Raw genomic sequence first — 27,371 nt, 5'->3', positions numbered from 1 at the left:
ATTATATTTATATAGCGCTTTTCTCTAGTGACTCAAAGCGCTTTACATAGTGAAACCCAATATCTAAGTTACATTTAAACCAGTGTGGGTGGCACTGGGAGCAGGTGGGTAAAGTGTCTTGCCCAAGGACACAACGGCAGTAACTATGATGGCGGATGCGGGGATCGAACCTGCAACCCTCAAGTTGCTGGCACGGCCGCTCTACCAACCGAGCTATACCGCTATATAAATAATTTTGTGGATTGTGTATCAAAGCATACCATGCAGTCCAAAGTACTCTGTAGGACTTCCTGTTTATTTATTGAGGCCATGGAGATTTTTTTTTTTATAATCCGCAAATGTATGTTTGTAAAACAATTCAGCCGTTTTCTCTCACATTTTTTTATTGCATAAAGCTCTGAGTACCGTACATACATATAACACAATCACAACACAATCATCATATTACAAGAGAGTAAAAAAGATCATTAATAAAATGGATTATAGAGACCCAACAAATGATTCATAAAGTTACACATTTTAAAATTGTATAAAAGACAACTGTTCAAATGATGTATAAAGTAAATAATAATATTCTTCCTGAAGTGGTCAAGAAAATGTTTCAGATGTGAACCAGTACATATGTATATCATATAAAGGTGCTAATCTATGGGATCATTAACAATTAGAAATAATATGTAATACTTCAATATCTCAAACACCTATAGAAAACACTATTGTGAATAAGTCTAAAATTGTATTATGAATATATTTACATACAATGTTTATTGTATGTAAAATGTCTTGTAGTGTTTACTCTCACCTTTTCAGTCAAATTGTTCTGTTCAATGTTTAATAAAAGTACACAATGTTGCATATTAATGCATGTACTTGACTGAAAAAAGCACTAATATAAAATATCTAATCTATAAATGTAGAAGCATATTAACACGATTGTTACACAAACAACAATGTTACACATGTTATATGTGCTGATGTTGTTAGAAAGTCAAAATTAAAGTCTTGATAGTTTATTTCAAATCCTGCAGTTTCATTTGCTACTGCTGTTCTCACCAGCACACTTGTGTTTCTTACACTGGTACTTATTAGAGAATCTTTCACCACACACACTGCAACTCAACACTTTCTCTCCTGGGTGTGTTCTCATGTGTGCTAAAAAGTTTGATCGGACACAAAAGCTTCTGTTGCAGATTTAACATGTGAAAGGTGTTTTACCAGTGTGTGTTCTCATGTGTACTTTCAATTTGCAACATTCTACAAACCCTTTACTGCAGATTGAACAGGAGAAAGGTTTTTCACCAGTGTGTCTTCTCATGTGCACTTTCAAATATTTACTTAGAACAAAACCTTTACCACAGATTAAACAAGAAAAAGGTTTTTCACCAGTGTGTGTTCTCAAGTGTACTTTCAATTTCCAACTTTCTACAAAACCTTTACTGCAGATTGAACAGATAAAATGTTTTTCACCAGTGTGTGTTCTCATGTGTACTTTCAATTTGCAACTTTCTACAAATATTTTACTGCAGATTGAACAGATAAACGTTTTTTCACCAGTGTGTGTTCTCATGTGTACTTTCAATTTGCAACTTTCTACAAAACCTTTACTGCAGATTGAACAGATAAAAGGTTTTTCACCAGTGTGTGTTCTCATGTGTACTTTCAATTTGCAACTTTCTACAAAACCTTTACCACAGATTGAACAGGAAAAAGGTTTTTCACCAGTGTGTGTTCTCATGTGCACTTTCAAATAGTTACTTAAAACAAAACCTTTACTACAGATTGAACAAATAAATGATTTTTCTCCTGTGTGTGTTGTTCTATGTATTTTCAAACCAGACCTTTGCGCAAAACCTTTACCACAGATTGAACAGGAAAAAGGTTTTTCACCAGTGTGTATTCTCATGTGTACTTTCAAATTGTGACTTTGTACGAAACCTTTACCACAGATTGAACAGATAAAAGGTTTTTCACCCGTGTGTGTTCTCATGTGCACTTTCAAATATGTACTTAGAACAAAACCTTTACCACAGATTGAACAAGAAAAAGGTTTTTCACCAGTGTGTGTTGTCATGTGCACTTTCAATTTGCAACTTTCTACAAATCCTTTACTGCAAATTGAACAGATACAAGTTTTTTCACCAGTGTGTGTTCTCATGTGTACTTTCAATTTGCAACTTTCTACAAAACCTTTACTGCAGATTGAACAGATAAAAGGTTTTTCACCAGTGTGTGTTCTCATGTGCACTTTCAATTTGCAACTTTCTACAAAACCTTTACCACAGATTGAACAGGAAAACGGTTTTTCACCAGTGTGTGTTCTCATGTGCACTTTCAAATAGTTTCTTAGAACAAAACCTTTACTACAGATTGAACAAATAAATGATTTTTCTCCTGTGTGTGTTGTTCTGTGTATTTTCAAACCAGACTTTTCTACAAAACCTTTACCACAGATTGAACAAGAAAAAGGTTTTTCACCAGTGTGTATTCTCATGTGTACTTTCAATTTGTGACTTTGTATGAAACCTTTACCACAGATTGAACAGATAAAAGGTTTTTCACCAGTATGTATTCTCATGTGTACTTTCAAATTCCGACCTTCTACAAAACCTTTACTACAGATTGAACAGGTAAAAGGTTTTTCTCCAGTGTGTGTACTCATGTGTCTTTTCAGATGACAATGGTATTTAAAGGTTTTGTCACAGTGAGAACATTTGAAGTGAGTGTTTGTCTTATCATCTTTAGAGTCTTCATCATCAGTGTCAGGAGAGTGTGACGTTGTGTCCTCACTATCTGATAGTGGAGCTAAGAGCTTGTCTGCTTGTGATCCTCCACAGTGGTCTCCATCAGCTTCTGTTGTCATGTGTTGTGTTGAGCTGCTGCTCTTCTCCTCACTTTCACCTTTGACCTCATCATCTTCACTCTTCACAGGGACACCAGTCACTGGGAACTCCTCCAACCATTTAGGCTGACTGTGTTCCTCCTCTTCCTCTTTAATTTGGGGCGTCAGTGAGTCTTCCTCTTCCTTTTTACAGGGAAGGGTCTGTTTCAAAGAGGAAAAGGAGACACCAGAGGGTCTGTGGCGCCTGGTCTTCCTCTTTGATGGATCCTCCTTCAACATCCTGAAGCTACACCCCTGTTTTTCAGGCAGAAGTTGTTCTTCACAGACGTCTGCAGGACACAAAATGACAAACATGCTTGAGAAATGTCCAGATTTGCTCAGTCACACGAGTTTACATGTACTTAAAATATCAAGTTATTATATGAATTGGCCTGAAAACAAACACACTGCTCTTTACAACATTATTCACAGGAAAAGACCACTTTCTACGAGTGGGCAATATGGCCTAAAATCTATATTGCCATACATTCCCTTCCACTTGAGTGCAGCTGGGATAGGCTCCAGAGCCCCCTGTGATTTTAATAAGTTACTAATGTATAAACTTGGAGAAAAGATTAGGTTGTTTACAGTGTAAATCTGTATTCTGTATTGTTGTCTCTGTTATGGCGCCATCTTGTGGTCGAGTTCTCTCACTGCGAGTGCTGTGGGTTGAAAGTGTATTTCCTTTTGCTTTGTGCCTTGAACCCGAAGTATGGTTTCTTCGTTTATCTCGCCAAGCAACGTTTGTAAGTGTAACTGGGGATTTCCACTGGATGTGGAACGGCGGCGCCACGGCGACAGACTCGTTACGTTTTTTGTTTTCAAGTCATAAAGGGTTTCCCGCAGCGCTTTGTTGTTAATGCGGCCGCCTAAACAACAAAGAGCCACCACCTAAACTAATGTCTTAAAAAAAAAAAAAAAAAAAAGTTTTTGTATTTTTTTTTTTGGTCCTGTCCAGCTTCTCAGGCAAATCATATAGTTGATGTAGATGCCCCACTCGGCTGTTCAGATTTACTTTACAAAAGAGAAGTGTAGGATACTTCTCTTGTTGCCTTATTTGTATTTAACTTTATTAAATGTATTTATATTATCATTTGATGCTAAACTAAAGTCTTAACAGGCTGCTACGCTTCGTATTGCCTCTGCCTTTGTCAGTACGCCTCTGCAACACCCAGCATTGTCCCACCCACACAACCATCTGATTGGTTAGACGGTAACAGCCAATCAGCAATGCGTATTCAGAGCGCATGTAACAGCCAATCAGTGGTGTTCAGGGATGAATAGTCTCTCCTATTGCTATTGTACTATTTTTTCAGCTATAGTTACATTAATCATTAGTAATGTAGCAGCCTAGTTTTGAATGGCAGGGTCCCTGCTATCACATGTTGATAAAAATATAACATTTACATAATAAAAATCATCTACAGGCTTCCCAAATGCTGTAATAAATTAAGCATGATGAGTTGAGCATATGTCAGCATGTGGCCTAACTTTTAACTCTTTTGTTCCCAATTTCAGAAGGGTTAAAACCATTAAAAATCAGTTCCCAGTGGCTTATTTTATTTTTCTAAATTTTACCCATCACGCAATATCCCTAAAAAAAGCTTCAAAGTGCCTGATTTTAACCATCGTTATATACACCCGTCCATTTTCCTGTGACGTCACATAGTGAAGCCAACACAAACAAACATGGCGGAAAGAACAGCAAGCTATAGCGACATTAGCTCGGATTCAGACTCGGATTTCAGCGGCTTAAGCGATTCAACAGATTACGCATGTATTGAAACGGATGGTTGTAGTGTGGAGGCAGGTAGCGAAAACGAAATTGAAGAAGAAACTGAAGCTATTGAGCCATATCGGTTTGAACCGTATGCAAGCGAAACCGACGAAAACGACACGACAGCCAGCGACACGGGAGAAAGCGAGGACGAATTCGGCGATCGCCTTCTAACCAACGATTGGTATGTGTTTGTTTGGCATTAAAGGAAACTAACAACTATGAACTAGGTTTACAGCATATGAAATACATTTGGCAACAACATGCACTTTGAGAGTGCAGACAGCCCAATTTTCATCAATTAATATATTCTGTAGACATACCCTCATCCGCTCTCTTTTCCTGAAAGCTGATCTGTCCAGTTTTGGAGTTGATGTCAGCAGGCCAGGGAAGCTAGGGTCGATATTCTTCTCTTGATCATCTTCGGTGGCACAAGGGACGGTGTGAGCCAAGACATCCAGGGGGTTTAGCTCGCTCATCTGCGGGAACAAACTGCCACCATTGCTTGCCGTGCTACCGAGGTCCTTTGTCCCTGAATTGCTCACACACTCCGGCAGATTCAATGGGGGTCTGGCGGCAGATTTCTTTGACTTTATCGTTGGAAATGCATCTGCTTTGAGTGTCGCAGGATATCCACACATTCTTGCCATCTCTGTCGTAGCATAGCTTTCGTCGGTAAAGTGTGCGGAACAAACGACTGACCATTTTTGTCGGCTTTCCCCACAGCCTTGTATTTTGAACAAATTTTGTCCAATTTCTTGCCACTTTCGCATCTTTGGGCCACTGGTGCAACTTGAATCCGTCCCTGTTCGTGTTGTTACACCCTCCGACAACACACCGACGAGGCATGATGTCTCCAAGGTACGGAAAACAGTCGAAAAAACGGAAAATAACAGAGCTGATTTGATTCGGTGTTTGTAATGTGTTTGAGAAAATGGCGGATTGCTTCCCGATGTGACGTCACGTTGTGATGTCATCGCTCCGAGAGCGAATAATAGAAAGGCGTTTAATTCGCCAAAATTCACCCACTTAGAGTTCGGAAATCGATTAAAAAAATATATGATCTTTTTTCTGCAACATCAAGGTATATATTGACGCTTACATAGGTCTGGTGATAATGTTCCCCTTTAAAGCGAGTGTCACCAACATAGGAAAACGGGTGGAGGAGAATAGCAAGTAGTTTAGTTTATTCTTCTTCTTCGGTCAATGGTCAACAAAACAAACAAACAGTTGCACATTCATAGATCGAAAATGAAAATGAAAATGTTGCAGACCGAAAGGGTTTAGGCTGACGTTGAACACTTATTGCGCCTAACCCTGTAAACAATGTCAAGTACAAGATGAACTTCCGAAAATTATGAAATGTCCTTTGTACAACATATTATAAATACACATTTATACACAACATAAACACAATTAAATTATATACACAGTAAAGGCATGTGAAATATCCTTGTACACGTGTTAAACCTTTGCACCAATTATATACAAACCCCGTTTCCATATGAGTTGGGAAATTGTGTTGGATGTAAATATAACCGGAATACAATGATTTGCAAATCATTTTCAACCCATATTCAATTGAATGCACTACAAAGACAAGATATTTGATGTTCAAACTCATAAACTTTATCTTTTTTTGCAAATAATAATTAACTTAGAATTTCATGGCTGCAACACGTGCCAAAGTAGTTGGGAAAGGGCATGTTCACCACTGTGTTACATGGCCTTTCCTTTTAACAACACTCAGTAAACGTTTGGGAACTGAGGAGACACATTTTTTTAAGCTTCTCAGGTGGAATTCTTTCCCATTCTTGCTTGATGTACAGCTTAAGTTGTTCAACAGTCCGGGGGTCTCCGTTGTGCTATTTTAGACTTCATAATGCGCCACACTTTTTCAATGGGAGACAGGTCTGGACTACAGGCAGGCCAGTCTAGTACCAGCACTCTTTTACTATGAAGCCACGTTGATATAACATGTGGCTTGGCATTGTCTTGCTGAAATAAGCAGGGGCGTCCATGGTAACGTTGCTTGGATGGTAACATATGTTGCTCCAAAACCTGTATGTACCTTTCAGCATTAATGGTGCCTTCACAGATGTGCAAGTTACCTATGTCTTGGGCACTAATACACCCCCATACCATCACACATGCTGGCTTTTCAACTTTGCGCCTAAAACAATCCGGATGGTTCTTTTCCTCTTTGGTCCGGAGGACACGACCTCCACAGTTTCTAAAAACGATTTGAAATATGGACTCGTCAGACCACAGAACACTTTTCCACTTTGTATCAGTCCATCTTAGATGAGCTCAGGCCTAGCGAAGCCGACTGCGTTTCTGGGTGTTGTTGATAAACGTCTTTCGCCTTGTATAGGAGAGTTTTAAGTTGCACTTACAGATGTAGTGACCAACTGTAGTTACTGACAGTGGGTTTCTGAAGTGTTCCTGAGCCCATGTGGTGATATCCTTTACACACTGATGTCGCTTGTTGATGCAGTACAGCCTGAGGGATCGACGGTCACGGGCTTAGCTGCTTACGTGCAGTGATTTCTACAGATTCTCTGAACCCTTTGATGATAATACGGACCGTAGATGGTGAAATCCCTAAATTCCTTGCAACAGCTGGTTGAGAAAGGTTTTTCTTATGGTAGTCACACATAAAAGATACATGTAGACTGCAATATGACGCCAGTAAACAAAACCAAAACGTTATATGTTCCATTGAAAATAAAGAATATTACACAGGGCGCTCAAAAATCTGTCAAAATGTTTTAGTACAACTTTGAAGCCGCATCGCTTGATGGATTGTCGGCCCATTACAGCTACCGTAGTCAGAGATACAAGTATTACTATGATGTGTGTACAAGGACCGCAAAATGGCACCCATTAGCAGACATATTATCTGGTGTTTTGTTTCACAATATAATGCAAAACCAACTTTTCTTACCTTCTGGTACCTGCTGATCTGTATTTGAGATCTGTATAAGCTCTGAAAATGTGTGCATGTCCTAGTTATGGGACATTCATCCTCCACTGTTGCCATTTCTAATATAAAGTAGTGGAAAGTTCTTACTTATATCTGTCAGTAAACTCGCCATGAAAGCGCTAAAACATACCGGTTTAGTGAGTTTACATTATTCACCCACGGGACTTTAGTTATGTGAGTTCCGGTCGGACGGTTTTCACGAGACACATTTCGGGCGTTGTTGTTGCACTAGTGAGCTACGGATGAGGAGATGCTGCTCCTTCTACTATCCAGGTGAGAGGCACGATTCATGATCTGGAATAATCTTTCAGCAGCACTGAAGCAAGGAAGGAGTTGGACTTGCGATGTCAACATAGGCACACAAGCTATAAATAGATTGTCTGCGTTAGATCTTATAATAACAATATCACTAATACTTGGTTGCTATTCAAGCCACAAAATGCAAATGGAATATTGTTGGCACTTTTTGGATGGTTATAGAGGACCTCCCATTGGCTCCAATGTAAGTGGACTTTTATTTATATTTATGAGTTAGAATGTGATTTAAAAATATATATATATCCATCGTCATGTCTTTTATAATGATTGTGAACAATAGAAAAATAACCCAAAAAAGTGCAGTTCCCCTCTAAATTCAAATGATTAGATTTAAGACTTTAAGTCTATGAGCATGAAGTGATGAAGCCTACTTGGATGAGAGGACAAACGTCTTCTAAGACAAAGTGAACAGTCCAGTTGTGATGGATTGAATGCCCTGAGAATAAAATGATATGTGCTTACTTGGACTGTGATGAAGCTGTGAGGACTCAGGTGCTTTGTCTTCATGCTCTTCAGTCTTCACAGAGACAACAGTCAGTGGAAACTTGCTGAGATCATCCTCCTCCTGCCCTAGAAGACACTCTCCCTCCTGAGTGATCCACACTTCCTCCTCTTCCTCTTTAATGTGGGGGGGCTGCGGATCTTCCTCTTTAATGTGGGGGGCCTGCTGGATGTCTGTTGGGTAAATAAGTAAATAAGATTAAGAGAGAATAGAAATATTTTTGGACTGACACTGTTAACACAATGACATTATTTGTGTTCTTTTGTGTGTTGTGTTAAAAGTGTGTAGCAAAACAACCAATAAAAACACGGGAAATACCTCCTTTTTTCCTAACATTAATTCAAAAGTGGTACAGTGAGTACAAAAACAGACTTGGAAATTTGATGGGGGGCAATTTGAAAAGTTTTTATAAGTACGAGGCAGCATTAAATGAGGCATTCTAAACTTCACTGATGTAAAGTGTGTAAATATTGACATTGTCATTACCATGACTTCAATATCATGGAAATAAAAAAAATCTAATTCTAAAATCACTTAAAAAAACATTCATGGTAGGTTTTTGTTATCATGCAGAATACTTTTTTGTTGGTCATTTTGTTGGCTGGGCCAAAAGGAACTTTCAACAAAAACATGTTTTACTATGTGGTGTTTTATGGAGTATCTCCATCAACAATTCCTCTTTAGGAATTGGAGACCATCTACGACAGGCTGAAGGAAAGTCAGTCACCTTCATGTTCTTTTAATAAATCAAGTGCTGACTACTTTGGTTATTGAAAATAAATATTTACTTTCGCTTATTGTTGCATGTAAGTCAGAATCAGGAAGTGAAATTATAACTGTAATTAGATTTGATTACGGTATAAAAATGGATTTGGTGAGTGTGTGAGTTTTTTGTAAACATGTTGATACAGGTTTACACCTTCTTGGGGACTGGAACACAGATATGTCCTGAAAGGATGCATCTATTTTTAAAACCTTCACTAAGCTGTGCCACCAACATTGCCTCACTTAGCTCATTAAGCAAACTACCAGGGTGAGTGAGTCCTTTTAAACCTTCATAGACCTCGTTGTTACTTCTGACCAGTCTAAGATCACCACAAGTGGAACTACTGTATGCGGCTTAAGTGATCATTCCATGATTTTCTGTACCCATAAAAAACATAGAACCAATGCTGACGGCCACAAAACAAGCAAAGCTACAATCCTTAAAACCTAGACTAGCAAGGCGTTCAATGACAAACTGGCAAATTAAGACTCACGCTGGTACTTGCAAGTACGCAGGTTTTTGGGTCAATTCCTAACCTCAGAAAAGTAGATAACTTCACAGTCAAAGTGGGTGACAATATTATAAAAAACAAAAATGAGATTACCTATCTTGGCTGCATCGTAGAGACTAATCTCTCCAGTGGAAAAAATGACTATTAAGATAGTCAAAGAATCAACCGACAAATTCTGTTCTTACTAGTGTTGTCCCGATACCAATATTTTGGTACCAAAATGTATTTCGATACTTTTCGTTACCACAAAAAAAGGGCATTATTAGCTTTATTTTAACAAAAAATCTTAGGGTACATTAAACATATGTTTCTTATTGCAAGTTTGTCCTTAAATAAAATAGTGAACATACTAGACAACTTGTTTTTTAGTAGTAAGTACACAAACAAAAGCTCCTAATTTAGTCTGTTGACAAATGCAGTAACATATTGTGTCATTTATATTCTATTATTTTGTCAAAACTATTAAGGACAAGTGGTAGAAAATTGATTATTAATCTACTTGTTCATTTACTGTTAATATCTGCTTATTTTCTCATTTAACATTTTCTGTCTACACTTCTGTTAAAATGTAATAATCACTGATTCTTCTGTTGTTTGATACTTTACATTATTGGATGATTCCACAAATTTGGGTATCAATCTGATACCATACACCAACCCACTAAAATACCCATGAAGCTGACTAGATACTTCCAAAATGTAAAATATATTCACCATTATAACACCAGAGGTAGTTGTACAAATATCATTCAACCCAGATTTCACTCCAAAAAAATGTTTTGTTTGCCTGCTATGGGGCAGGGCCGACATCCGGGCAACTGAGCTACATACGGGTTCTTCGAGCCATAGCAACCTGACTGGCGTTGAAAACAAACCGTCGCCATTACTCTTTAACCTGTCGACCTGCGCTGATTAAACCCGTCATTCTGCCTCCAAAATGCCAAAAAACTGTGTTGTTTTTGGTTGTGCAAACCACAACTGGAAACAGGGAAAACAAAGGTCGTATTTTGTTCTGCCAAAGCGTGCTAAAAGCCCACAGAGACGAGACAAATGGCTCGCAGCTTTACACCGGGAAAACGAGGACGGTTCTCACTGGAGTCCCCCAAAATCCCGGGTCGTGTGTTCAGATCACTTCGTTTCTGGTAAATATAAGGAACAAAAATCCACTTTCTTAACCACAACTTGGTCCATGCTAATGTTGAACCCGTTGAATGTTTACTGAATAACGTTCGACAGCTGAAGTTGTTGTTGTTGCACAACAATAACATACGGTATAAAGGCTATTTCCAGTAATTCAGCAAATAATAAATCATAATACTGAACTGAATTTGAATGAGCTCTCTACAGATATAATAAATATACAGATACTGGTAGCCATCGTGTCATCCTTATTATCATTTATCAACATACCTTGGGTGATTTAACCATTTTTATGTGATTTATTCGTTATATAACAACCAAAGCTAACAACCGACCTGGTGCGCTTGTGAGGTAGACATAAAGATTTCCAAATTCCATGTCCGGCCATTGTGTAGGATTATCAGTCCACACATCTGCTGGAAGGCGGTAAGGGCAGTCGTTTAATCCAACTACAGAACATTTTAACTCGTATCTTAACCTAGCCTCACTGGAAAGACTATTTACATAATCATACGCCATTTAGAACAGTTTAAAATGCCGTGAAACCTCGTTAAATGCCTTTTCTGTCAATGCTGTGTTCGCTGTGAGCTGGTTTGTTTTCAACGAATTCAATATGGCGACCGCGTTGCTAGGGGATTGGAGGGCGGAAGTGACGTAGGTCCGCCCTCGCCCATACCACCAACATGTGGAACTCCCTATCAATGACCATAAAGGAGTGGAAATCCCTTACTTCCTTCAAAGCCGCTTTGAAAATACACTACAGGTTGTAACTGGGAATAGAAAAAGCTTTTTTTTTTTTTAAATTGTATTTTCTAGCAGTATTTTTGTACTTTAGATGCTACTTTCTACATAGTACTGTGTTCTGTGTGAGTTAAAATATATATTTCAAGTGAAACCATGTCAGGCTTTCTTGTAGCAGTGAATGTGTACCGTGATGAAAGTGTACCCTTTCCTATGCAAACTTCTCATAACTCCTTCAATCGATCAATCACACATTGTTACAAACTGAGAGGAACATCAACCTCAAACTGTCTCGTTTTCATGAAGAATCTAAATGAAAGCATTGCATCATCCCCACAAGACAAAGCATCTTCCTATTGAAGAAAAGTGTTACTAATGAAATATAAAGTTAGTAAAGATGTGAGAGTAAGAAGTCAACAAACCTGTTCTGTGTAACACAACTTGATGCTTCTTGAAAACAGCGTCCAGTAGTTGATGTTGTCGCTCCTTCTCCTCTTTTGTTGGACAAAGTTCCTCCTCATACTTTGCTATCGTTCTTTCGCACATTTTCCCACAATCACAACACTTTACACTCACATTTGATCTCTACTTAGCGATGTGTTGATAACGTCCGCGTCTCTTTGTTAGCAGCTAACAAGCTACGCTAACTAGCAAGCTAAGCTAACTAGCACAAGACTTGATAAAGTGCGCTCAGACTAATGTATCCGGATACAAACAATGACTAACAATGTTTCATCTACTACACGACATATATGCGTACATGTATGCACTAAATACAAATAGAGAAACAATAATGGCCAGTGGCCACGTTTAGGCCTTCTCTGTCAAACGCCATTTTGCTTTTGACTCCTTCGTCTTCTTTGGATTTCCAGCAGACTAGTAGAGCATCTTAGGCCTCCACAGCTTCTTAACGTCCTGTCCTATGGTCCATACTACATTCTACAGTACAGGAGGTCTTCGTCCTGTCCTATGGTCCATACTACATTCTACAGTCGCGCTATCAACCTTTCAATGGACCACTTCCAAGTTGGCTTCGTCCTTCTTCTTTATTTTTGTTTAATGGCGGTTAGGGTACATGGAGGCACTAGGACCGCTCGTTGTGGTCGCAGCAGAAACTTTCCCTGGAGAAAGAAATAGGTGAGGGACTAAGCTTTTTATTGTATTTTTATTTTGTATTTTATATATATACATATATATATATATATATATATATATATATATATTGTTGCGCTATATTATGAACTAGACAGGGTGTTATATTTATTTTGATGTATCGCTTTTATTTTGAAGAACCGGATGTCCGGTGCGGGAAGTGTCTTTGCTGTTTTTTTCGATTGCTTTACTTCCTCTTCCTTCGGACTTTTGAATGAGAAGGTAATAGTTATTCACTGCGCCGTGTTTCTTCATATTGTAAATAATATTCCTAAACGTTCCTAGATACTTGAAAAGTGAACCCAATATTGTTGTGTGTACAAGTGATGTGTTGTTTAAAGTAAGTTTTATGCACAATTTCGTTTATTTAGAAGTAGAGCGTCGACTGTGAATTGGACGCATGGTATTTACATCACACAGGAGCAGATATCACTCCGCCAGAAAGTTGAGACCTGTGTGTGTGTGTGTTTCATGTTTCCAACACAGGTATGTGGATTTGGGCGTTATTATTATTTTGTGAGAAAACGTTTTTGTTAATGTAATTTAATTTATTATTATTTTTATATGAATGAATGTTTGTTACTTTCTCTTCCTTCGGACTTTTGAATGAGAAGGAGCATATATCACTCCGCCAGAAAGTTGAGACCTGTGTGTGTGTGTTTCATGTTTCCAACACAGGTTTCCAATAAATACTGAACCGAAGGCATGGTGAAATGTCTTTTATTTTTAAAAATTACGCAGAATAAGACTCACTACACACACATATATATATATATATATATATATATATATATATATATATATATATATATATATATATATATATATATATATCAGTGACGTGCGGTCACTAGAGGCAGGTGAGGCGGGGCCTCACCTGCCATCATGGAAAGAAAAAAAATGTAAAAAGAAAAAAAATGTATTAAATTGTTATATGTATCCAGTGATTATACTATAACGTTATTTTCCATTTAACTTCACCAGTTTTAGATTATTTTTATTCAAAATCGCTGAATTTTCACATTTGCCGTTCAAATACTGAGAAGAGACGGTGCGGTGATCAGCAGCCAGTTGAGGCACGTCACTCAGTGCCGCAATATGGATTCCGGACTCGGCTAACTGCTGGCCTGCTGTGCAGTGAGACCGTATTGCTATATGAATTATATTATACATTTCCATAGTTTAGTTAGCTGAGGTATATAATGTACAGTGTATTTTGTCAACAACTGTATGTGTGTAACGTATTTCTTGTGCTGAGCGATCATAAAACTGCTGCGAAGACGCATTGTGTGAGGCTCGCGTAACCCCGCCTCCTGGTGCCGGTTAAGGCACCTTCGCAGCAGAGTGCACCCCGAGACGGGAGCGCCACACCAACCAAAGCCCACACCCAAACCCGCCACGTGCAAGACCGAATCCACCCAAAAAAAGTCACTTAACAAGAAGTAAAAAGTGCAAAAACAACATTGCTCGCGCCGGAGGAGCCGTGAACGACTGCAGGGACACAACATTAGGTACGCCTGCAGACTGCAGCATGGATTTCATATTTCATTCATTCACAACTCCTCCAACACCACTGTTCCCGCACTTATAAGTAAAGGTAAGACCATAATAACGTTTTTTTTTATTAAATGTGCTTTTTTGTGTGCTACAGTTTGTATGTGTAAAGTTAAGTTAAAGTACCAATGATTGTCACACACACACCAGGTGTGGTGAAATTTGTCCTCTGCATTTGACCCATCCTCTTGCTCACCCCCTGGGATGTGAGGGGAGCAGTGGGCAGCAGCGGCGCCGCGCCCGGGAATAATTTTTGGTGATTTAACCCCCAATTCCAACCCTTGATGCTGAGTGCCAAGCAGGGAAGAATGCTGGTATGAGCTTTTAAACATAACCCGTTAACTGCTGCCAATCAAATGGTGAATAAGATACTCTTTAGGGTTCATATGTTTGTAAATCTGACTGTGATGAAGTCAGTGCCTCACCAGCCATCAACCTCACCGCACGTCACTGATATATATATGTATAATTTTTATTTTTTCATTATTGTTTTTATTTTTATTTTTTTTCACCATAGGCTGTGCTTCTAACATACTCCTAATTTGTTTTTCCAAATGTTCTTCTTTTCTTTATTATCAATCAGAAGTGTCACCAGGACGTCCCCTGGCCCTAACACTCCATGAAGGACATTTACGGGCATTGACTTCCATCTTATATGGACATTCACATGGACATTGTTAACATCCATATTATCAACCTTTCTGTTTGGTCCTTGTGTGCCAGCTGTTTAATGGCAAATGTTTTTGAAGAAACTGCACATTTTCTGTTTTGCACATTTTACATCGATCAGGATTTATTTTATTTAAGTATGACGTTTCGAGCAAGCGCTTTTTTCCACACTGCTGTGGCGGTGTGTGCGGACCTTTCTTTCTCTCTTGTTCTTGTAAGTGTTCCTTTTTTGATCCAGCACCCATCCCAATTTTTCCCCTCTGTTTTGCACATTTTGAAAAAAATAAATGTATGGTTGAAGAATACAATTTTCTTGTGATTATGGTATCAATAGGACTTACAGTAGTGAAGTGAATTACATTTATATAGCGCTTTTTCTCAAGTGACTCAAAGCATTTTACATAGTGAAACCCAATATCTAAGTTACATTTAAACCAGTGTGGGTGGCACTGGGAGCAGGTGCCCAAGGACACAACAACAGTGACTAGGATGGCGGAAGCAGGGATTGAACCTGCAACCCTCAAGTTGCTGGCACGGCCGCTCTACCAACCGAGCTATACCGCCCAGTACAGTAAGTTGCAACAGTGGTCTATTGGAGGTGTAAAGTTCATTTTTCTAAGCATTTTGGCATTTTTAAAGCATTTTCTAAGCATTTTTTCAGGCTTGGACTGAAATAGGGGACACCCAAATTTTGTAAGTGACACCAAAAATGTTCCAACCGCCCGCGAGATGTCCCTTATTTCAAAGTCTGGGTGTTGGCAACCCTAATGGTTTGAAAAAGGCATTTGGTCGCTGATGCACTTATTGAGTGATAAAAGTGTTATAATATTTTAAGATTTTATTAAGTACGACCTGCAAATAGACACAAATATTAAAAAAAGATATAAATGCTTTCGTTCAAAATATTCTAAATATATCATCTTTTTCAGAACTCTTTTCTAGACTTTCTGGGCTTTTGGTGCATGGACACAATATTACAGATTTGAAACTCTGAAATTAGACAATTCTTTACTATTTCTTACTTGCTGTATTTTCTCTGGAACAAAACAAACAAACAAAAAATACAAAACAACTTGAAAGTTTCCATTCTTCCAAAGGCAAAAGAGTTCATAAAAAAAACTACACAGAATTAACCACATAAAATAATTTTAAGATATTGTTTTGCAATTGAAGACAACATATTCTGTCATATTGAATTGAAGACAACAACTTTCTGTGATAGGGAAATAAAAAAATCAAAATCAAAAAAATAAAATAAAAAACTTTCTGTGATAGGGAAATAAAATAAACCGTTTATTTTATGAATGCATGCAATGTAAATATCTGTGGGATGATGTACAATATAGGCTTTTGTCTAACTTGTTTTCTGAAATTTATATTGTTTTGGGGATGTTAAAAAAGAAAAAGAAAAAACATAAAAAATGTTTATAACACAATAATGGAAATGTTTGTTTTATCCACAAATGTAAGTTTGTAAAAACAAAAACATCCTTCCACAAACAATTTAGTCATTTTCTCTCACTTTTATATTGCATAAAGGTCTGAGTACATACATATAAAACAATCACAACACAATCATCATATTACAAAACAGAGTAATAAAGATAATGAATAAAATGGATTAGAGAGAACCAACATATAATTCATAAAGTCACACATTTTATAATTGTAAAGAAGACAACTGTTCAAATGATGTATAAAGTAAATAATAATATGCTTCCTGAAGTGGTCCAGATGTGAACCAGTACATATGTATATCATATAAAGGTGCTAATCTATGGGATCATTAATAATTAGAAATAAAAATATGTCAAACTTCAATATTTCAAACACCTATAAAAAACACAATTATGAAGAAGTCTAATATTGTATGATGAATATATATACACATACTGTCATGACTTGGTCCTGGGTGTTTGCTTTTCCGGAATGCAACGGAAAGTTGGCTCGGGCGAGACGGGAATGTAAGTACATGATTTATTTAATATATTTTTAAAAAGTACATACGAAAAGCGCGCACAGTGGCGGAGAACAGACTATGAAACCAAAAGACTATAGCATTAATAAACAAAAACTTACTAGGCTTGGACAAAAGTAGCAGCATGAAGGATGGACATGAAAACAAGTGTCAGGAATGTACAGAGAATAAATGTGAGATGTCGCCAGCAACACAAACTGAAAACAATGAACTTAAATACTACAGACATGATTAACGAAAACAGGTGTGTGACGTGACATGTGAAAACTAATGGTTGCTATGGTGACAAAACAAACAAAAGTGCACAAAAAGTCCAAAAACAAAATCGAACATGACTAAAACAAAACATGATCATACAGACATGACACACACATGTTTTTATTGTATGCAAAATATGTCTTGTTGTTCAATTTTTAATAAAAGTACACAACGTTGCATATTAATGCATGTACTTGACTGAAAAAAAACACTAATATAAAATATCGAATCTATAAATGTAGAAACATATTAAAATATTGTTACACAAACAACAATGTTACACATACAGTCACATTTTAAAAGGAAATTATCTTGCATAAAAAAAGTATGTACACTGAACGTAATTTGAATGTATCACATGTTTTGTACCGTTTTGGATTTCTGACTTTTTTAGTAAAATTGTTCTTCTTGTAATAGTTTATGTCAATAAAAAAGTACACAATGTTGCATATTAATGCATGCAATGGGCTGAAAAAAAGGTGTATGAATATAGAAGCATATTGACAAGATTGTGTTACACAAACAACAATGTCACACATGTTATATGTGCTGATGTTGTTAGAAAGTCAAAATTAAAGTCTTGACAGTTTTTTTCAAATCCTGCAGTTTCATTTGCTGCTGCTGTTCTCACCAGCACACTTGTGTTTCTTACACTGGTACTTATTAGAGAATCTTTCACCACACACACTGCAACTACACACTTTCTCTCCCTTGTGCGTTCTCATGTGTGCTACAAGGTTTGATTGGTCACAATAGCTTCTGTTGCAGATTGAACATGTGAAAGGTTTCTCACCAGTGTGCGTTCTCGTGTGTACTTTCAAATGTTGACTTTCTCTAAAACTTTTACCACAGATTGAACAAGAAAACGGTTTTTCACCAGTGTGTGTTCTCGTGTGTCTTTTCAAGCATTGACTTTCTGTGAAACCTTTACCACAGATTGAACAGGAAAAAGGTTTTTCACCAGTGTGTGTTCTCATGTGTGCTTTCAAATTGTGACTTTGTACAAAACCTTTACTACAGATTAAACATACAAAAGATTTTTCTCCAGTGTGTGATACTGTGTGTGTTTTCAAACTCTGACTGTTTGTAAAACCTTTACCACATATTGAACAGATAAAAGGTTTTTCACCGGTGTGTGTTCTCATATGTAATTTCAAATTGTGGCTCGTTCCAAAACTTTTACCGCACATTAAACAGACATAAGGTTTTTCTCCAGTGTGTCTTCTCATGTGTCTTTTCCGATAACTATGGTATTTAAAGGTTTTGTCGCAGTGAGAACATTTGAAGTGAGTGTTGTCAGTGTGACATGTCTTATCATCTTTAGAGTCTTCATCATCAGTGTCAGGAGAGTGTGACGTTGTGTCCTCACTATCTGATAGTGGAGCTAAGAGCTTGTCTGCTTGTGATCCTCCACAGTGGTCTCCATCAGCTTCTGTTGTCATGTGTTGTGTTGAGCTGCTGCTCTTCTCCTCACTTTCACCTTTGACCTCATCATCTTCACTCTTCACAGGGACACCAGTCACTGGGAACTCCACCAGTCCTTCAATATGCTCTCCCTCCTGACTGATGCTGAGTTCTGCTGCTTCGTTTTTAATATGGGGGGGCTGTGGCTCCTCCCCTCCCTCTTTAATGTGTTGGGAATGTGGAACCTCTTCTTCCTCATGTATGTTGGGGGATTGTGGTTCCTCCTCCTGCTCATGAGGTAGAGGTTCTTCTTTGACGTCTGCGGGACAGGAAAAAACAGACATTCTTAGGAAAATACAGCTTTGCTCAGTCACATGAGACATTGTCCTGCACCAACATATGATCTCACAATCTCATCAGTTTCCCCCATACTTGCCAACCTTGAGACCTCCGATTTCGGGAGGTGGGCGGTGGGGGCGTGGTCGGGGTGGGGCGGGGGCGTGGTTGGGGGCGTGGCTAAGAGGGGAGGAGTATATTTACAGCTACAATTCACCAAGTCAAGTATTTCATATATATCTACAGTATATATATATATATATATATATATGTATATATATAAAATATATAGCTAGAATCCACTGAAAGTGAAGTATTTTCTTATATATATATTAGAGATGCGCGGATAGGCAATTATTTCATCCACAACCGCATCAGAAAGTCGTCAACCATCCGCAATCCACCCGATCTAACATTTGATCAGAACCGCATCCGCCCGTTGTTATATATCTAATATAGACGATGCAAGGCATTAGTGAGGTTATAAAGCTTTTGCCTGTTAAAGAAAGGAGACTGATCCAATGCAGCACAGACATTCGCGTGCCACGCTGTCAAGACCCAGACGCACACCAGTGCGCAATCATATGGGAGCCGCGCTGAGCGCACCTCCAAGCGCGTCTCGCTGCCGGCGACGGCCGGGTATATGGGCCCGACGCTCCAGCGCCATCCATTTTCAGGGCTAGTTGATTCGGCAGGTGGGTTGTTACACACTCCTTAGCGGGTTCCAACTTCCATGGCCACCGTCCTAGCTGCCGTCTATATCAACCAGGGTGAGCCCCACCCCTTTCGTGAGCGCACTGCGCGCGGAGTGACCCCTGTTACGCGCCCCCGGCAACAGGGGTGGCGGGCAGGTAAGCTGCGCGGGCGGAGCGCGCGGAGTGACCCCTGTTACGAGCCCCCGGGCACGGGGGTGGCGGGCAGGTAAGCTGCTTATCTGCTGCGCGTGACGCCGGCCGCGGCGAAGGCGGACGAGGCGGGGTGTCGGTGCGGTGGGCGCGGTGGTGACCCTGGACGTGCGTCGGGCCCTTCTCGCGGATCGCCTCAGCTACGGCTCCCGGTGGGGCCCTCTCGGGGGAAGGGGCCTCGGTCCCGGACCCCGGCGAGGCGTCCCTTCTCCGCTACGTAAAAGTGTCCATCTATTTTTTTTTTTTCTTCTGTTGTGGCATATGCTGCAGGTGCCTGCTCGTTTTTCGTATGTGGGTAACAACATTTAACTATGTATATATATTTCCCAATTGGTTTAACTGCCACCCGCCTGAATCTATTTAAAATCTAATTTTTTTTTATTTCAACCACCTGACCCGACCCGCGGATAAAATCTAATTTTCTTTAATTTCATCCGCCCGATCCGCGGACTCCGCGGTTGTGCCCGCAAACCGCGCATCTTATATATATATATATATATATATATATATATATATATATATATATATACATATATATATATATATACATAAATATATATATACACAGTATATATAAATATATATAAGAAATACTTATATATATATCAAGAGGGACAGAGACAGCGCACAGTGCATGTGGATCACATGTTACCATGGCGAGAAAACATGGAGAGACTGCCAGTTATCTAGTCTCCACCAGTTGCAGAAAATGTGCCATCAGTACAACTGGACAGTGCTGTTTCAGTTCCATCACCAGGACCATCAGTGAGTCAGACACAAACTAGTCTCATCATTGAACCAGATTCAAGGGCTGCTGAGTTGCCATCATCAGAGCCCAGATCACACACAACAAAAACCCCACCAGTGATCCGCAGGTACCCAGAAAGGTTTCAAGTACCACCAAAAAAACTGAATCTCTGAAGACAGTATAAAAATCTGTGTTAAAGATGTACAAATACTGTTTGTATAATAAGCATGTTATTGTTTACAAATGAGGGTTAAGAGTTCAGTACTAAAAAAAAAAATAAAGAATGTGGCTTAAGTACAGTTTTTTAATTGAGCTGCTGCATTTTTTGGTTGGGTTGTCTATTTCTTTTGAGTAACTTCTACAATTCTAAAAGGGGAGGAATATAGAGTGATCTATGTCTGTTGCCATCTCCTGGTGAATGTTGGCTATAGCGTACTGCGGTTACTTTTTGGTTGGCCAACGATTTACGTGGTGTTGCGCACCTGACGTCAAGTGTGTGAGTCTGTTCTGAAGTCTGTAAGTCAGTAAAGAGACTACTTCATCCCCTCGCCTGTTTATTGCCTCCAACTCAATATATTACAACAACATTGGGGGGCGTGGCCTCCAGGTCCGCCTGAATTTCGGGAGATTTTCGGGAGAAAATTTGTCCCGGGAGGTTTTCGGGAGAGGCGCTGAATTTCGGGAGTCTCCCGGAAAATCCGGGAGGGTTGGCAAGTATGGTTTCCCCTCACAGCAGTCAGGGTACTTCCAGCTGACACATGAAGAAGACCTTCAGGGGAATGCCTTCCCAGGCCAACGTCCAATCCACCTTATTCATATGAAAACATCCTAAAAGTCATTCCTGCAATCCTTAATGGTAGACGCCATACTAGAGTGTTTTTCTCCCTCTGAATAAGTCATACACACACAGGAAATAATGTACCACATGCCAGCCTCCACGCAGTAGTACTAGTGATGAGCTCCCCCTGCTGGTGGAAAATAATTACGGTGATTTTCACATTTATCTTTAGAGACATGTCTACTCTAAAAAAAGCATGAGCACAGTCAACATGTTGGCCAAAAAAGATGACATCTGTTTTGCTTTCATTTAGATAGTGTCGCCACAGTTAAACTGGGATGAAGTAATCAGATTACTCCTTCAAAAGATAACTTGTTTACCTTATTAATAATAGTAATAATGGATTAGATTAATTTAGTGCATTTCGAGACACTCAAATTGCGTTAAGAGTGAGAACTAAGAAGGCATCATTCATGCAGTCCACACATTCAATGTGGTAAGCTACATTTAGTTATAATAATAATAATAATAATAACTAGATGAAGCAATTCCTGAAGGAATTAAGTGTAAATGCTTCAATGCTGAAGTTGAACTGAAATGCTGACAGAATGTATTATGAATGTAAGAATAGTTTGAATGTTGGAATAGTTTGAATGTTGAAGAGTTTGAATTTCCAGGAAAACCGGAATTTGGTTTGGAACTTGGGAAGGTGTTAGTTTGAATGTCCAGGATGAGTAGAATGTGTTGATGTTGGAATGGTTTGAATATGTTGAAAAATGTGGGAATTTTGCAACTTGGAAAAATGTCTAATTCATTTCAAAGGGAACTTCCTGGAAATTTGTGAATTTTGTAAAAAAAACTGGATTTTTTTGAAAATGATTAAGAGCATGAATTAATTGAATTGGTTGGTGTTGGAATTGTTTAAATCGGTCAAAAAATGTTGAAGTAGTAACAGTTTTTTAATTGAAAAATGGTACTACAGAATGTTGTGAAAACCGGGAATTTTCTAAGTTCTTAAACCAACTTGTTTTTTTTGTCCTGACTAAGAGGAATGTTTTGACAGTGGAACGATTGAAATGGGTTGAACAATGTGAAAGGAGTCATCGCACTAAAGAAGGTTGGAAATAAGGTTAGAAAGAAACGAGAATTCCTGGAAATTTGTTGAACGTGGAAAAAATGGTTGTTGGAATTTCCAGGATGAATTGAATATGTTGAAGGTGGAATGGTTTGAAAAATGTGGGAACTGTGGGATTTTGAAAAATGGATCATTTATTTTGAATGGGGAAAACATCTCTAAAGACTGAGAATTCTAGAAAATCCGGGAATTTCTTTTTGTGTGTTGAAAGGGAGCACACAATTCCTGAATACACTGAATATTTTGAAGTTGGAACGGTTTGACTCGGATGAAAAATGTGGGAGTTGTGGAACTTTCATTTTATTCCTTTCAGTGGGAATTTCATGGACATTTTGGAGAATTTCGGGGAAAGCGGGAATTTTTTTGAAAATGCTAAAGAGTTGAAATGGTTGGTGTTGGATTTTTTCCAAATCGGTCGAGAAATGTTGAAGTAGTAAATGGAAAACTGGAAAACCGGGAATTTTTCCAGTTCAAAAAACAACTTTGTTTTTGTTGTCCTGATTAAGAGGAATAATTTGACGGTGGAACGGTTGAAAAATGTTGACAGAAAAAAGGTTGAAAAGGGGTTTGAAAAACCGGAATTCTGGGAATATTTCTTTTTAACTTGGAAAACTGATAATTAGTTGAATATGTTGAAGGTGGAATGGTTTGAAACGGTTGAAAAATGTGGAAATGGTGGAATTTTGAAAAATGGCTAATTCATTTTGAAAGGGGAAAAATGTCCCGGAAAACCTGTAAACATTGTACCGTATTTTCCGCACTATAAGGCGCACCGGATTATTAGCCGCACCTTCAATGAATTACATATTTCATAACTTTGTCCACCAATAAGCCGCCCCGGATTATAAGCCGCGCCTACGCTGCGCTAAAGGGAATGTCAAAAAAACAGTCAGATAGTTCAGTCAAACTTTAATAATATATTGAAAACCAGCGTTCTAACAACTCTGTCCCAAAATGTACGCAAATGTGCAATCACAAACATAGTAAAATTCAAAATGGTGTAGAGCAATAGTAACATAATGTTGCTCGAACGTTAATGTCACAACACACAAAATAAACATAGCGCTCACCTTCTGAAGTTATTCTTCATTCGTAAATCCTTTGAATTCTTCGTCTTCGGTGTCCGAATTGAAAAGTTGCGCAAGCGTGGGATCCAAAAATGGCCGGCTCCGTCTCGTCGAAGTCATCGGATTCAGTGTCGCTGTTGTTGTGCAGCAGTTCTGTGAATCCTGCCTTCCGGAAAGCTCGGACCACAGTTGTGACCGAAATATCTGCCCAGGCATTTACGATCCACTGGCAAATGTTGGCGTATGTCGTCCGGCGCTGTCTGCCCGTCTTAGTGAAGGTGTGTTCGCCTTCGGAGCTGTGTGAAAAAAGCCACCCGGCCTCTTCGCGTAAACTTCCCTTAACCACTCGCTCATCTTTTCTTCATCCATCCATCCCTTCGAGTTAGCTTTTATGATGACGCCGGCTGGAAAGGTCTCTTTTGGCAAGGTCTTCCTTTTGAATATCACCATGGGTGGAAGTTAGCATGGCAAGCTAGAACCACAGTGAAGGATGACTTCTCATTCCCTGTGGTGCGAATATTCACCGTACGTGCTCCTGTTCCACAGTGCGGTTCACAGGAATATCAGTTGCTGTGAAATACGGTAGTAATCCGTGTGCGGATGGAGGGATTGCGTCTTTTTATGAACCGGATCCTTTTCGCTTAGTAGGAGCCATTTTGTGGTCTTTACAGATGTAAACAGGAAATGAAACGTACGGTGATATCCGCGCGTTTTTTCTTCTTCTTCCGGGGGCGGGCGGTAGCTTACAGTAGAAGAAGAAGCGCTTCCTGTTCTATGGGGGCGGGTGCTTACCTTGGCGGTTGCTTGCGTAGAAGAAGAAGCGCTTCCTGTTCTACCGGGAAAAAAGATGGCGGCTGTTTACCGAAGTTGCGAGATCGAAACTTTATGAAAATGAATCGTAATAAAGCGCACCGGGTTATAAGGCGCACTGTTAGCTTTTGAGAAAATTTGTGGTTTTTAGGTGCGCCTTATAGTGCGGAAAATACGGTATACATTTTTATTTGACCAAAAAAGCACACACGTAAATGGTAGTAAAAAGAAAAATGAATGTAAAAGGTAAAAAATGGAACTAAAAACAATTCAAACATAAAACTGAATTGTATTGTTTTTTTATATAGCCAGTTATTTACATTTATTGTTACTATTATTTTACTTGTTGTGGTTTATTGGGTACTAACTCATATCCGTTTTTTTAAACTACATTTAAAGTTGAGTTTTGGTAATAAAATAAATATTGGTGTTTTTTTTCAAATTAATGAATAATTGCGTAATTAATCGTGCTTACAATATCAATCAAAATAATGGTGATTATTATTTTTGCCATAATGGTCCAGCCCTAACTGTACCCTTTTTAAACAACAGAGGGTGTAAAACACAATCTATTCTACATGTTTCATTAACTCAACTTTATCTTTCATGCATCTAAAGCAGTGGTCCCCAACCACCGGGCCGCGGCCCGGTACCGGTCCGTGGATCGATTGGTACCGGGCCGCACAAGAAATTAAAATTAAATCAACATAAAAAACACAAGATACACTTACAATTAGTGCAAAAACCCAAAAAAACTCATTCGCACAAAAGGGTTGTTTCTTTCTGTTATTAATATTTCTGGTTCCTACATTATATATCAATATATATCAATACAGTCTGCAGGGATACAATCCGTAAGCACACATGATTGTAGTTTTTTATGACCGGTCCGCAGTTACAAAAAGTTACATATAATTCTATGATGTGTTTTTTTCCCCACCATCCATCCATTTTCTACCTCTTGTCCCTTTTGGGGTCAAAGGGGGGCGGAAGGCGGGGTACGCCCTGGAAAAGTCCATAACAACGTTAAACTATTATGTTGTCCTAATGAAAAATGTATCCTCCAGTTTGTGGCTATTATAATGCATATTTCCAGAGGATATGCATTTTTACAGCATGTTTTAAAGAGATATCATTCAAAAAATGACTTTTGGGTATATTATATTGATCAACTAATTCTTATATCGGGGGCTTAGTGAGCGGAATAGAGGCGCTCCCATTGATTTCATTGTTAGAATTAGGATAGTTAAGATTTTGCTAACGTTTGTTTACAACTTAAAATGCATAAAAAATAAAAACACATAAGGATTGTGAATGATAGGCAAAATTAAAAAAAATCTGATCCCCTTTGATAATTTCTCTACATCCTGTGAACGGGTTGATGCTGTGGTGAAAGTGAGAACATAAATACATGTCGGGAAAATGCAAATTTTTAGCAAAAAACCCGGCAAACGTTTTAAAACATTGTTAAAGATTGTTGGCGGTAAACCCAGAGAGGCATGTGTATGTTGTAAAATTATGTTGGAATTAGCTTTATTATTTGGGTTTAGGGGGCCCCATCATGGGGCGCGCCCCCGGCCCAGCTCTGACTTGTTCCACCACTGGTCATTGTGATTATATTATATATTCCAAATGTCATTTTCTTGTTATTAATCAAATATAAAGTTAGATAACATGTGAGAGCAAGAAGTAAACAAACCTGTTCTGTGTAACACAACTTGATGTTTCTTGAAAACAGCGTCCAGTAGTTGATAGTTCTCCTCTTTTGTTCTGGAAAGTTCCGCCTCGTATTCCGCTATCGTTCTTTCTAACACTACAAATATTTCTTCAACGGCAGCAGTTAGTCGCCGATCCACCAACGCTCTCAACATTTGTAATGTAGACATTTTCACACAATCACAACACTTTACTCTCACACTTGATCTCTACTTAGCGATGTGTTGATAACTTCTGTTAGCAGCTAACAAGCTAAGCTAACTAGCGAGCTAAGCTAACTAACAAGCAAAGATAGCAACGAGAAGCGGCACAGTGCTTCTAGCGCATCGAGACGACTTTATCCTTGAATAAAGAATCAAATACGTATTTTATACGACGGTAATATTTCAAACTGGAGAACAAATAATAAGACTGACTTATTAGCGTCCTGCGCTTTTGTTCTCCGTCGATGTGCTTTCACGACAGTTAGCACACTTGACGTTCTTCCTTTCAGTTTTACGGCAGCTGGCATCCATCTGTGTTGCATTACTGCCATCTTCAGTTTCATTTTAAAATGAAATGACAATCTCTCCTTGAGTCCAGTATTGTTCCAGAACGTCCTATCCACAGGTGCCAGTACCCTCACTTTTCCACTCATAGTCACTCTTTCTATTTTACATTTAGTACATTCCAAAAACACCTGTTTTATTGTTTATAATGCTTGACACATTCCTGTTGGGTGTTTCCCAATTTTGGAACCCGGACCAGGTTCTCAATTGTCAAGGCCACCAAAGAAATTAACTCAAAAAACGCTACAACGTAAGCAAAGTAAGGCTCCACTTTTCCGAAAGTTGTGTTAGCTTGATGCTAATATACATTGGCTTCGCTATTGACATGCTACTGGTTAGCATTAGCAATTTCTCATGACGATTTTAACACCCTCAAATTAGTTAATGAATACTATATCTCAGATGAACGTTACAATCAAACAGCTGTGTATTAAATACAACATTAACACTTTTTTGGACGCAACAAAAAACACTATGAATTTACACTACTGCCATGTAGCGTATTGGATTTGCAACTGTAAATAAACTTACTTGTAAATGACAATTTGAAAATAAACCAAGATGTAACAAAAGGACAACAGTTATGATAACAAGCTCATTTTTAAATGTTGCAATAAAATGTATCCATCCATCAATCCATTTTCTACCGCTTATCCCCTTCGGGGTCGCTGGAGCCTATCTCAGCTGCATTCAG

At 38.7% G+C, this 27,371-nt stretch overlaps 2 protein-coding genes across 2 annotated transcripts; both read right to left on the bottom strand.

Annotated features, from left to right (window-relative positions):
• Positions 1 to 493: 493 nt before the first annotated feature.
• On the bottom strand, positions 494 to 12,745 carry LOC133575592 (uncharacterized). The gene is made up of 3 exons (XM_072912130.1): positions 12,042 to 12,745; positions 8,429 to 8,634; positions 494 to 3,133 (listed from the first exon to the last, which is right to left on the bottom strand). Exons 1-3 carry the CDS (start codon positions 12,163 to 12,165, stop codon positions 1,193 to 1,195), a joined length of 2,271 nt encoding a protein of 756 aa, XP_072768231.1. The 5' UTR covers positions 12,166 to 12,745; the 3' UTR covers positions 494 to 1,192.
• A 4,632-nt stretch (positions 12,746 to 17,377) lies between these two features.
• Positions 17,378 to 26,596, bottom strand: LOC133575743 (uncharacterized). Its single transcript, XM_061928555.1, has 2 exons — positions 26,113 to 26,596; positions 17,378 to 18,953 (listed from the first exon to the last, which is right to left on the bottom strand). Exons 1-2 carry the CDS (start codon positions 26,297 to 26,299, stop codon positions 17,839 to 17,841), a joined length of 1,302 nt encoding a protein of 433 aa, XP_061784539.1. The 5' UTR covers positions 26,300 to 26,596; the 3' UTR covers positions 17,378 to 17,838.
• Positions 26,597 to 27,371: the final 775 nt, after the last annotated feature.

This window comes from Nerophis lumbriciformis, linkage group LG33 (genome assembly GCF_033978685.3).
Source record: "Nerophis lumbriciformis linkage group LG33, RoL_Nlum_v2.1, whole genome shotgun sequence".
Lineage (NCBI taxonomy): Eukaryota > Metazoa > Chordata > Actinopteri > Syngnathiformes > Syngnathidae > Nerophis > Nerophis lumbriciformis.
The sequence above is the reverse complement of the archived record's forward strand: the minus strand, read 5'-3'. Positions and strand labels throughout refer to the sequence as shown.

Coding starts and splice junctions, on each gene's coding strand:
- LOC133575592 (XM_072912130.1), bottom strand. CDS start 12,165: ATGTGCGAAAGAACGATAGCAAAGTATGAGGAGGAACTTTGTCCAACA. Junction 8,635..12,041: donor AGTTGTGTTACACAGAACAG/GTTTGTTGACTT, acceptor TTTACCCAACAG/ACATCCAGCAGGCCCCCCAC. Junction 3,134..8,428: donor AGTCCTCACAGCTTCATCAC/AGTCCAAGTAAG, acceptor CCTGAAAAACAG/GGGTGTAGCTTCAGGATGTT.
- LOC133575743 (XM_061928555.1), bottom strand. CDS start 26,299: ATGTCTACATTACAAATGTTGAGAGCGTTGGTGGATCGGCGACTAACT. Junction 18,954..26,112: donor AGTTGTGTTACACAGAACAG/GTTTGTTTACTT, acceptor CCTGTCCCGCAG/ACGTCAAAGAAGAACCTCTA.